The sequence below is a fragment of the Lycium ferocissimum genome, unplaced genomic scaffold (assembly GCF_029784015.1).
Source record: "Lycium ferocissimum isolate CSIRO_LF1 unplaced genomic scaffold, AGI_CSIRO_Lferr_CH_V1 ctg4299, whole genome shotgun sequence".
Classification (NCBI taxonomy): domain Eukaryota; kingdom Viridiplantae; phylum Streptophyta; class Magnoliopsida; order Solanales; family Solanaceae; genus Lycium; species Lycium ferocissimum.
The window spans coordinates 58378-71515 of record NW_026725635.1 but is presented as its reverse complement, the minus strand read 5'-3'; the positions used below and the strand labels follow the sequence as shown (position 1 = coordinate 71515).

General features: G+C 37.7%; 1 protein-coding gene across 2 annotated transcripts; it reads right to left on the bottom strand.

Moving 5' to 3' along the window:
* Nucleotides 1-3977: 3977 nt before the first annotated feature.
* LOC132044378 (uncharacterized) lies at nt 3978-12449 on the bottom strand. Of its 2 annotated transcripts, none has more exons than XM_059434872.1 (2): nt 11908-12449; nt 3978-4912 (listed from the first exon to the last, which is right to left on the bottom strand). In XM_059434872.1, exons 1-2 carry the CDS (start codon nt 12254-12256, stop codon nt 4161-4163), a joined length of 1101 nt encoding a protein of 366 aa, XP_059290855.1. In that variant the 5' UTR covers nt 12257-12449; the 3' UTR covers nt 3978-4160. The 2 variants fall into 2 exon arrangements, with proteins under 2 accessions (XP_059290855.1, XP_059290856.1); XM_059434873.1 differs by having other exon boundaries at nt 3978-4909.
* Nucleotides 12450-13138: the final 689 nt, after the last annotated feature.

The window sequence follows — 13138 nt, the reverse complement described above, 5'->3', positions numbered from 1 at the left end:
GCTACTCCTCCGTTCCAAAAATGTGTGTTTTAGAAAGAAAAAAAAAATGTTCTGAAATAACATGCGCTTTAGGAATTTAAGGCAAAAATTAGTATTTCTTTTGAACTATATCCTTATATTGAAGAATTGCCTTTTTTTAATAGTGCTTAATTCTCAAGAAAACATCTAATAAATAGGGTAATTTAAACTATACATTATATTTATTGATTTAGTAATGGGCATGAAGTGAGGTAAAACGACACTTATATTTTGGGACGGAGGGAGTAATAAATATATAGCGATTAATGCGAGGGCGGATCCAGATTTTCATCCGTGTTCGGAAAAAAAAGCTCAATATACATCGTAATTTTTTGCGAGGGTGTTCGAAAGTTAATATATGCACATAAATATAGAAAATTTACCCTATATATACATGCGTAATTTTTTGTCGAGGGTGTTCGGGTAACACCCTCGGTTGGCTGTGCATCCGCCACTGGCAGTGTGACTCGATTCTTGCCAAGTTGGCTCAGAATTCTGATATTAGTGTCGTTTTTGCTTCATCCTCCTCATCTTCCACTGTGTGAGACGGTCTTTTTTCTTTTTGTAATCGTATAATATGTTAGCGTTTGACAGTTCTCACTAGCAGAAAAAGAGAAGTTTTTTCTACCGACATTTAATGAAAAATTTGTGCTATAAAACATGAATTTCTCACTTCATTCCCACCGAAGCAGCTCACTGAGAAAACGCATGGCGAGAAACAAGTTCTCATTGAACCGCTGAAATAAGTTCTCATTGAACCGCTGGGTAACCTCCTAATATTTCTAGGTGAAACACTACTATTTAGGTTTTTTCTTATCGTCATTTAGTGAAAAATAGCCACTGAATATTTTTGAGTAAAAATTTGATGGGAAAATAAAAATTTTTTAATAGTGTCTTTTTCAATGAGGACCATAAAAAGGCGTTCTCGAGAAGCCAGCTTCAGAAGCCTCACGTGAACAAGGGAAAAATCATATAAAACCAAGAAAGGGAAAGTTGATCAGTTGGCAACAACTTTTTTGCTTGTGGTCCTTAGCATACCCCCAGGCCAGCAGGTGGCTAATGCAACAAAGCAAGTGTCTGAAGTGGTACTATATACTTGGATAGCATAAGCTAAGTCAGGAATATATCTATTGTATAATCTTATGATACCATAATAGAGTAACTGACTTGAAGGACATGTCCGACAGGTGAATGGAATAATTCCAAGAATTGTCCACTTCTCATATCTCATGATCAATTCCCAAAAAATCTAGCCCAACTCTCTCACACTTTTAATCATAGGCCCACCTGCAATATTTACTTTATTTATCATTATACACTCTACCATTAGAAAAGAAGGATATATCACACCATTTTTGTATTCACTTGTTACATTGTGTTTTGATGTGGTTTAGGCTTAGTTTTGGAAGCAGTTTTGGAAACTTTGTTTCTAGAAGATGTTTCGGAAATGTCCTATTTAATCGAAAATACTTGTTAGGAAGACCTACGGCGCGGAAGCACTTTTGCCACCACCACGAATTGAGTCACTCATCGTCGGGAATCCTCACAAATCGGATGAATTCTTTTTTTGCCTAAGAATCCCTAAAAGATGATGAGAGCTCTTTTGGATAGTTAACCCTTGCCATCACTTGTTTTCCAAACATAAGGAGGACTTATTATTTTTCCTACACCCATAATGACATATTTATAGGTTAATATTAATGAGCTAACAAACTAATTAGTACCTCTTATATGGGTGGACCCGACCCAATAGCTTTTTCTAATCGGAATTCTACACAAAATGCATTTCCCCCCACCCTTACAACTCTAGCTATCAAGAGGATTTTAGAAAATACTATAAAATGTTTTACTATAAACCAATTTCTTTGTCGCAGTGCTCATATATGAAAAAACAATTGAAATAGTAATTTAAAAACCGTTTGTTCAGCGAGGTACTTGTTGCTAGTGAAGTTTAATGGTTAATTTCACTTTACTACTATTTTGATACTAATAATTATAGGGGAACATTGCGTTATTTGAGAAGTGATCTTAATTACCAAACCTATCTATGATCATTGAAGATTTCTTTTAGATACATTTTCTCCTTTTAAGCTTGATATATCCTTTTTACCTATATAGCCATTCCATGATGATGTTCAATACTGTAGATCTTTAGTTTTATTTTTTTATGCACGCTCCTACAAGTAACAGTTTATTCACCAATTAATCACAGGAATTTTGGCAATTATGTCAAAATTTGACCACTATGTGGAGTGAAATTGAACCTCAATAAGATTTTCATTTTAATATGATATTTATGTATTTATAAATTAGGCCTATTCGGGCAAGAGTTAGGCCGCCTAAGGCTAAGGCGAAAGTGAAAAAAAAAAAAAAAAAAAAAACCTCTGCCTTAAGAAAAATGCTGCATTAAGGCAGACTTTTGCCCGAATAGGCCTACTTTGATACGAAACTCTGCCTTGCGAAATTTTTTTCTTTTCTTGACTGAGCGGGGGTTCGAACCCAGAATCTCGGGGTATTTTCAACCACTTTTTTAAGCAAAGGGCAAATATTAAAGACCAGCAATTTGAGGGGCAAAAATTAAAGACCAGTGCCTTTGAAGGATAATCCGTGCAAAAAAATGTGGGCAATTTGCAGGATGACCCTTCGCTGGGGTAGTCTTTAATTTTTCCCCTCCAATTGGTGGTCTTTAATTTTTGCGATTCGCTAAAAATTCTTTGGTTTCGGGTTCGAACCCCCACGCAGTCAAAAATAAAAAAAAATTAGCACGGTAGAGTTTGGATTCGCAAGACACGTTGGCCTGAAGGTAAAATTCTGCCTTGAGGCAGAGTTTTGCCTTCAAAATTCTACCTTGCGGCAGAGGTTTGCATGGCCAGAATTTTGCAAAATTCTGCCTTAAGGCAGAGTTTTGAAGGCAAAATTCTGTCTTAAGGCAGACTTTCGCGAGCAAAACTCTGCCTTGCGAATTCAAGTTCTACCTGACGAATTTTTTTTAAAATTTTTAACTAAACGGGGGTTCCAACCCGGAACCTAGGAGTTTTAGGCGAAGGGCAAAAATTAAAGACCAACAATTTGAGGGACAAAAATTAAAGACCAGTGCATTTGAAGGACACTCCGCACAAAAAAATGAAAAAACGTTACTCTTGAGAAGAAAAAAGCCCAAAAAGGAAAAAAGAACAGTGGGAGTCCGATTAATTGTTTTTTTCCCCTTCAAATGCTTGACAAGAGCATAAGATTTCTTACAAAAAATTAGCAGTGGCCTGGTTGATCCTTATAAAGTAGCAATAGTTTAGTTTTCAATGTTCCCTAACTCACTTGCATTGATAGTATGTGGTAACATCAGTGTTGCATAATGGGACAAAATGAAATCCTAGTTGTGCACTTGAGCGTTCATAACCAACTTCAGATCTTCACCAAGTTTTAGTAGAGAACACAATTTAGTTCAACAACTTTTTTGCGACTATTAAGTAATACAACACTTTTGAATAATTATTTGTTGAACACTTGTACTCCATGGTCTTTGACAGCCTCGTAGTTTGATGAATCAGAAAGTTCAAATACTATTTCACTGTCTTTCATCTTACCCTTGTCTCAGAATCCTAGCTGAAGGAAGAAATCGCACGGTTTGTCCTTCAAATGGGCAGTTCTTTAATTTTTGCCCTTCAAAATAGAACTTATGCCTAGCAAGACATAAGTTCTTTAAGGACGTGGAGCATAACTTGTGAGTTATTGTGATGCGAAAATATAAACTTATGCCATGTGAAAGTTGTTTGTTATGAGGGGCAAAAATTAAAGACCAATACAAAATAGGGGCAAATGACCGTTGAGATGAAGTCCTTATGGAGGCACTTCATTATCCAAATTTTGACCAGTTTGCCAAAATAACCATCAAATGTGAATTGATATTGACATGGAGTCCTTTCAGATGTAACAACATTCTTTTTTTTTTCTTAGAAAGGGAGAGGGGGGGGGGCGGGGGTTGATTTTTCTGTTAGGTGGTTCAATTGCATTCTGTTATACTACTACAGGCAAGTGGCACCAAATCAAATATCTGAAAATTTACAACATATTTACAACTCTTGTTACACATGCCTCATCAGTGTGTAGTAGCATCTCATTGACAATGGTCATCTCATCTCGTAAGATCATGGATGGTCAAAACAGCATGGATGACAAAGGCAGTCAATAGCATGTATCAGTTTTCTCCGAGGACCCACAGCATGTGAACCCATCTCCTTGAGCTTTTCCATGGTCAGATTAGCCAACTGATACTTATTGATGCTCTTGGTCTGAAAGATTTTGACAAAATGATCAAATCCCCTAGAAACCAGCCAACGTCTCAAGCCTCCAGCACTTTCAAGCTTGCGCTCAAGATTAATTGCTCTAATTCTTTTATTTATCATCGCACCCCTATCAGCAGTGATAATTGATAGCTTGGTAATCTTAGAGGTGGAGCAAACACCAGTGGTTCTATTAGTTCTGAAACTAGGCATTGGTCGACTTTCTAAACGCTCCCTCTCACTTTGCCTCAATGGTCTTGGGAACTGAGAAATTATCTGTGGAACTACTTTGGCAACTGTTGGTAGAGCAAGTTCAGGTGCCAAGGACTTTGGCACCTCCCTTTCACAAACTACGTGTGCTTCAGTATGCATCTCAACTTGATTTGGTTGAGTATCAGTCGGTTTAATTGTGGGTACATGTAGCAAGCTTTCTCCAGCATTATGCACCACGGACTGCTTAGGTGCAGGTAGGGGTGGGACCAAAATTGTAACTTTCTGCTTCTTGACTATTATCCAACTATCTTCATCCAGCTGGTTTACCTGTGAGGCACCCGTACTACCTTTCTTAGTTTTAGGAACAGGTACCGATTTTGGCCTTGCCATTAGTTGCTGACCTGCTGAACAAAAAACAATTCTGGATACTGAGATGAGCATATTTGGACTAGTACCAAATAGAAAAGTATGGAGAGCCAGAAGTATGTCAAAGACGCTAATCCAAAATACAATCCCCCTTTCCCACCCCGTCAACGAAATGGGAGGTAGAGAAGAGAAAAGCCAAACCAAAAGAAATTACTTGAGACAAGATCTGCAACACAAGGCTGTCTAAGAGAACTAGCACAAATCAAATAAGGGTAGGACCTGAACTACATTTCCAACAGACCAAAAGAACACATTGTAACTATATTCTGAAGCACAAGCTTCAAAGTGCCTCTAGGTTAAGAATCTCTATGGGCCGTGGTTTACTAAAAGGATGTTTATATCAAACTGAAAAATAACAATTATGCATGGGTAGTAGGATGATTCCCTGATGCTGGACACCTGGACATAATGTAAAAGACTTGCCCCTCACATTTCTAAGAGTGCTGTCTAATGAAGTTAATTATCCTTCCATTGAACCTTTCCACACGAGACAATCTAGAAAATACCAAAAGAACCAAAGGAATTTATTGAAGGGATTTTACTACTTTATTAAATCCTTCATTTGCAGTCGGACTAGAAGTGGAAACTATAGTTAAAGACTTTAGGTTTTCGTAAATCAAGGATCATTTCATACATTGGCTTGAAGTTTGGAAGAAGACAGCATCACAACAATGATTGATGTAGAAATACTGAAATAGCATAGATGACAGCCACCATAAAAATCATATCTGCAGCAATACTTATTTTGCCTTCCTTTTTATGCCTTACTACTCTGAATCATAGGATCTTAATTTAAAATACATTATCCGTAGAAACCCATCTCCAGAAATACAACAGACCTATATATGTTACAGCCAAACACACGGAATTGATTCATCCCTTTTTGATTATTGAATAATGAAATCCTTTGTAAGAATGATGGCATTCATTAGCATTTAAGATGGTTTAGAAGCTTCACATCATTATTGAGAAACTCCCAAAGTAGGAAGCTACATAATATTGATGGACTAGGGGGTTGAACCAGGAAGGCAAGCTACTAAAGGAAGGAACAAAAGAAAAAGAGTGGATGTGGTTGAATGAGGAGATGCATCACAGTTCGCACAATGTGGCAATGGATAAAGAAGGTAAAAACTTACCGCACCCAGAGGCGGATCCTGAATTTAATCTTTAGGGGTTCAAACTCATTGTATTTTAAAACTTATGGGTTCAGATCTATTATTTGTTGCAATTTAGTCATTTTACACATAAATTTATGCTCCGAGTCGAAAGTATTGGGCAGATGAACCCGGCACTTTAACATTGCATCCGCCACTACCCGCATTCGGTGTTTACACCAAGCCAATAAATATATAACATGTGTTTATACAGAGACTTTTAGCATTTAATAAACACCGACTGCGGGTGATAGGGTTCCTAAAGGGGAAACTCTAAGAATCACAAACACAAGGAAAGTGCGGAATTAAAGATAGAAGAAATTGGGGATGAGAAGAGAAGATAGAAGCAAGACCCAAATTAGAAGAGAATTATTAGGCAAACATGGATATGAGAACCCAAATCCTCCTAACCTATTCTAACAATTTGAACCTATACTAATTGAAATCAAAGCAAGAGACATTCAATTGATATCCACAAGTGAACAACTCTTCGTGAATTTCAAGGACAAGGTTTTCATTAGCAACAATGAAATCACACTCTACAAACTAACTCTCAAACTAGGGCTTGTAAGCCAAACAAATTATATTGAATAATATTAATTCTCAATTCATCAAAATCTAACTATTCTAACCCTCAAGGCACTATATATAGTGTTGGGGAATTATTACGAACTAGGCCCAAAAGTGACCTTGCAAAGATAGCCTTAATTGGAAAATTTGTCCCGTCATGGCTCTTTTACGGACCGTAAATATTTATATGGCTAGTACTTCGTGTCGTAGAACTGGCAATTCCCATAAGCTGTTTTACGGTCACATTTACAGGTTGTCATGTTTTACGGTCCGTAATGTGTACCGTAAATCGGTAACAGAGACTGCAATTATTCTGCTTGAATTACTACCACCTTTTATGGTCCGTCAACGGTTTTACGGATCGTAATTTCCTCATTACTTCCTTCGTCTTCTTCACGCATCCAAGAAATCATCCAAATGTTGTATATCTTTGTTTGGTGTTCTTCAACGGTCTCCAAGGCCTCTCTTTTCACGAACATCCCTTGCAACGCTTGGAGTTCCCTAGCTTGGCTTCTAGTGAAGGGTCATTGTTGAGTCATGCCCTTTGATATCATATCAGCGGGTAAGTTATTACCAATAAAGAAGTGGCCAAATTGTTTTCCTGTTAGGAACTTATCTCACATTATTGAAGTCAAAATCCTTATCAGTTCTTCTTGTTGGTGGTTTCTGCCGGAATAAACAGCCGTGACCGACTTCCGTTAATACTACACATTCTGTTAGAGAATACCCAAAGTGTTCCGTTGATGCAAACTTAAGGGATTATTAGAGCTCTAGGTTATATATAAGGGGTTTAAGTCTAACCCCAAAGACAAGGGATATTTTTGGGCTTTTTCTCTCAATACTTTACCCAAATACTACTATGGGTGTCTTAAAGACAGGAAAATCTACCCATAGAGGCCGTGAATAGCAGAAGAAAGCCCTTCATAAATATTCAATACACAACTTATAATCAGATTTCCAATTCACCAAGCATTGCACCAGACCGGAATAGATAGTAGCACCTGGTGCCACTTGTCAAATGAAGCCTCTTGTTCTTAAAATGAATCAGAATTTACGTTCAGCAGATGGAATGGTTTAGTTAAGGTGCTTACTCTTTTCTTAGTCTTGACATAATTTTCTTTTGACAATTAAAATAATGTTCACTGTAGCTTCCAAAAGAAGAAAAAATGGATGGCTAGTCCGCTGATAAGATGTGCTTCGTCTTCTGCTTATCCTAAAACCTTTACTTTGTAGAGTACTTTTTTCATTATTCAAATGTTTTAGTTGACTACTCCGCTAATTTCTTCAATTACGTAAAAATTAGAACGTCATTATGTACACTACTGATTCTCATCCTCAGCTAAACATGTCAGATTCAAGACTTATTCCTGGTGTAACCTACAGGCTACAGTTGTGAGAACTACATTGTATCTCTTCCAACAGTTCTCACACTTGTGATGGTTCCTTCCCATATATCATTTATGTTGTTTACATACTTGATATGGATGCATTTCTTCTCAATTACCCAGTAAGACTTCTCTTGGTACTCTATCATGTACCTTTTCGAAGTCTGTGAATACACATGGAGATCCTTCTTCCTTTTCCTAGTGATTTCCATCAACCTACTTGTAAAAATATAACCACTTTAATTAATCTACCAGGCAAACCAAGCTGGTTCTCTACCCTTATAATGCCGCTAAGTCAATGTTGTATCACTCTTTCCAATAGCTGTGTTGTACCCGATGTAAGTTCAATACCACCATGGCTTGCAACAATTTTAAATATATCCTCTGTTTTATCTATCGGAATCAACTCTCGCTCTCTCTCTCTCGACTTATTTAGCATCTTCGCGCGCAATAATACAACATTGAATAACTTAGTTACTTAAACTATTCCAATCTTTCCAAGGAACTTCCGAACCTCACTATAGATTCCATCTCAATGACATGTTTTTTATACATCTCATTCATGCCATCATCAACCTCACTCGATCTGATTCCACGAGTTCGTTTAAGGTTCCTATTTGTACCGGATGTATGAATATTTGTAAAGTTATTCTCATGAGTTGTACTGAACAATTGCTCGTAATCGCATTTTCACCTTTCTTCGATCTTATTTTTCCGGTCAAAACTTGTTGAAATCCTCTTTAATATACTTAACTTGGTTAGCTTATACATTTCTTTCTCGCCTTCTTACATCCCTTATTGTTGGTATAAGTCATCTAAGGCTTTATCCAACTTCGCTAATCGCCTCCTTAGTTTCTTTCTTTTTACTCTTATACTCTTCCAAGATTTTCCGTCTTTTGCTCTTGGTAACTTTTATGCCACTCTTTTCTTAGTAGCTCTTCATACTCCTCACTCTACCACATATTCTTGCGGTCAATGACTTAAGACGTAAACCAAACTATTGTTTCTTCACTCATGACATTTGTAGCAGCTATATTTTTTCCTTCAATACTTTCAATTTCCCCTAGAGGAATCTAAATATTTTGAAAGGCGTTCTCGAGAAGCTATTAAAGATTTTTTAATAGTGTCTTTTTCAAGGGGGACCATACAAAGGCGTTCTCGAGAAGCCAGCTTCAGAAGCCTCACGTGAACAAGGGAAAAATCACATAAAACCAAGAAAGGGAAAGTTGATCAGTTGGCAACTTTTTTGCTTGTGGTCCTTAGCATACCCCCAGGCTAGCAGGTGGCTAATGCAACAAAGCAAGTGTCTGAAGTGGTACTATATACTTGGATAGCATAAGCTAAGTCAGGAATATATCTATTGTATAATCTTATGATACCATAATAGAGTAATTGACTTGAAGGATATGTCCGACAGGTGAATGGAATAATTCCAAGAATTGTCCACTTCTCATATCTCATGATCAATTCCCAAAAAATCTAGCCCAACTCTCTCACACTTTTAATCATAGGCCCACCTGCAATATTTACTTTATTTATCATTATACACTCTACCATTAGAAAAGACGGATATATCACACCATTTTTGTATTCACTTGTTACATTGTATTTTGATGTGGTTTAGGCTTAGTTTTGGAAGCAGTTTTGGAAACTTTGTTTCTAGAAGATGTTTCGGAAATGTCCTATTTAATCGAAAATACTTGTTAGGAAGACCTACGGCGCGGAAGCACTTTTGCCACCACCACGACTTGAGTCACTCATCGTCGGGAATCCTCACGAATCGGATGAATTCTTTTTTTGCCTAAGAATCCCTAAAAGATGATGAGGGCTCTTTTGGATAGCTAACCCTTGCCATCACTTGTTTTCCAAACATAAGGAGGACTTATTATTTTTCCTACACCCATAATGACATATTTATAGGTTAATACTAATGAGCTAACAAACTAATTAGTACCTCTTATATGGGTGGACCCGACCCAATAGCTTTTTCTAACCGGAATTCTACACAAAATGCATTGCCCCCCACCCTTACAACTCTAGCTATCAAGCTGATTTTAGAAAATACTATAAAATGTTTTACTATAAACCAATTTCTTTGTCGCAGTGCTCATATATGAAAAAACAATTGAAATAGTAATTTAAAAACCGTTTGTTCTGCGAGGTACTTGTTGCTAGTGAAGTTTAATAGTTAATTTCACTTTACTACGATTTTGATACTAATAATTATAGGGGAACATTGCGTTATTTGAGAAGTGATCTTAATTACCAAACCTATCTATGATCATTGAAGATTTCTTTTAGATACATTTTCTCCTTTTAAGCTTGATATATCCTTTTTACCTATATAGCCATTCCATGATGATGTTCAATACTGTAGATCTTTAGTTTTATTTTTTTATGCACGCTCCTACAAGTAACAGTTTATTCACCAATTAATCACAGGAATTTTGGCAATTATGTCAAAATTTGACCACTATGTGGAGTGAAATTGAACCTCAATAAGATTTTCATTTTAATATGATATTTATGTATTTATAAATTAGGCCTATTCGGGCAAGAGTTCGGCCGCCTGAAGGCCAAAAAAAAAAATATATATATATATATATATGCCTTATTCTACCTTAAGGCAAATTCTGCATTAAGGCAAACCTCTACCTTAAGGCAGACTTTTGCCCGTAAATCGGTAACAGAGACTGCAATTCACAGAGACTGCAACTCTTCTGCTTGAATTACGACCACCTTTTACGGTCCGTCAACGGTTTTACGGACCGTAATTTCTTCATTACTTCCTTCATCTTCTTCACGCATCCAAATGTTGTATATATTTGTTTGGTGTACTTCAAGGGTCTCCAAGGCCTCTTTTTTCACGAACATCCCTTGCAACGCTTGGAGTTCCCTAGCTTGGCTTCTAGTGAAGGTCGTCGTTGAATCATGCCCTTCGATATCATATCATGCTCCCCTTCTTGGAAAAGATTCGTCCTCTAATCTAAAGAATTACCTACAACACAAGAAGATAGATCACTTACATTGCGAACATTATACTCACTTGGTAAGCCGATCTTGTAGGCATTGTCGTTGATTTTCTCAAGGACTTTGAAGGGTCCATCTCCTCTTGGGCACAACTTTCCCTTCCTCATTTGAGGGAATCTCTCTTTGCGAATATGGACCCACACCTAATCATCGGGTTGGAAATACACTTTCCTCCTCCCATGGTTTTGTCTTGTCGCCACCTTGGTGTTGATTTTCTCCATGTTTTCCTTCACCTTAGCATGAATCTTCATCGTCTTGGCCGCCCTTTGCTTTCCATCTAGGCTAACAACAACATCACTAGACAAAGGGGTTAAGGTTAAGGGAACCAAGGGGTTAAAACCATAACAAACTTCAAATGGGGTCATGCCAACAGAGGAATGAGGGACCGATTATAAGCAAATTCAATCAAAGGTAAATGGTCCTCCCAAGAAGTTGGTTTTCCTCTAATCATACACCTAAGCATGCTCCCAAGAGTCCTATTCACTACCTAGGTTTGCCCATCCTTTTGAGGGTGACAAGAAGTAGAGAACAAAAGCTTGGCACTAAGTGTACCCCATAGACTCTTCCAAAAATGACAGAGAAATTTGGAGTCCCTATCACTAACAATAGTGCGAGGTACTCCATGCAATTTAAGCACATGCATGACAAACAAAGATGCTACATGAGATGCATCGTCACATTTATGGCATGGTATAAAATGAGACATTTTTGAAAATCGATCTACCACGACAAAAATGCTACCATGTCCCCTTTTGGTTCTTGGAAGACCCAAAACAAAATCCACGGAAATGTCTATCCAAGGACCATTAGGAGTGGGAAGGGGACTGTACAAACCTTGAGGACGAGTCTTCAATTTTGATTGCTTGCATTCCAAGCATTGTCTGCAAAGCTTCTCCACATCATGTTTCATTTTGGGCCAATAGATTTGTTCCATGAGGATGTCAAGCGTCTTGGACACATCAAAGTGTCCCATCATTCCACCACTATGAGCTTCTTTGACAAATAGCTCTCTCCATGAGCTCATAGGAACAAACACTCTACCATCCTTGAACAAGAACCCATCAACTAATTGGAACGGGTCAACCCTCTTCCTTTGAGTCAACTCCTCAGATATGTCCTTGAAGTCGGGATCTTGGGCATAAAACCCTTTGAGACTCTCAAATCCCATCATTCTAGAAGCCATGGTGTTGAGCAATACAAATCTTCTAGAAAGAGCACCCGCTACTACATTCTCCTCACCTCGTTTCTAATTGATCACATAAGGGAATGTTTCTATGAACTCCACCCACTTTGCATGCCTCTTGTTTAGCTTCGATTGACTCTTCAAGTGCTTCAAGGATTCATAGTCCGATCTAATCACGAACTCTTTGTGCCATAAGTAGTGTTGCCAATGAGCCAACACTCTCACAAGCGCATACAACTCCTTGTCATAAGCCGAGCAGTTCAACGACGCCCCTTTTAGCTTTTCACTAAAGAAAACCAATGGTTTGCCCTCTTGCATCAATACTCCACCTATACCAACTCCCGAAGCATCACATTCAATTCAAAGGTCTTCTCAAAATTAGGTAATTGTAACAAAGGAGAAGAACTCAACATAGACTTCAACTCTTGGAATGCTTTCTCTTGTGCATCACCCCAAACAAAAGGAACATCCTTTTTAATTAGCTCGGTTAAGGGGAACGCAATGGTACTAAACCCTTTCACAAATCGTCGATAAAAACTTGCTAACCCATGCATCGGTTGCATTTTTGGTGGTAGGCGAAGTTCTAATCAATTCCACATTTTCTTCATTAACCTCCACACCATTCACACTCACAACAAAACCCAAGAATACCACTTTATCAATGCAAAAGGAACACTTCTTAAGATTAGCAAACAACCTTTCACGCAACAAGACATCAAATACTTGCCTCAAGTGGCCCACATGTTCTTCAATAGATTTGCTATATACAAGGATGCCATTAAAGTAGACCACGACAAATTTATTGATAAAGGATTTTAAGACATTGTTCATCAACCGCATGAAGGTGCTAGGTGCATTGGTTAGGCCGAAGGGCATAACAAG

What these genes read in the sequence shown, in the direction of transcription:
- LOC132044378 (XM_059434872.1), bottom strand. Translation starts at nt 12,256, where the DNA reads ATGGCTTCTAGAATGATGGGATTTGAGAGTCTCAAAGGGTTTTATGCC. An exon ending in ATTGAAGACTCGTCCTCAAG is followed by an intron (nt 4,913 to 11,907) that starts GTTTGTACAGTC and finishes TTTTTTGTTCAG; the next exon opens with CAGGTCAGCAACTAATGGCA.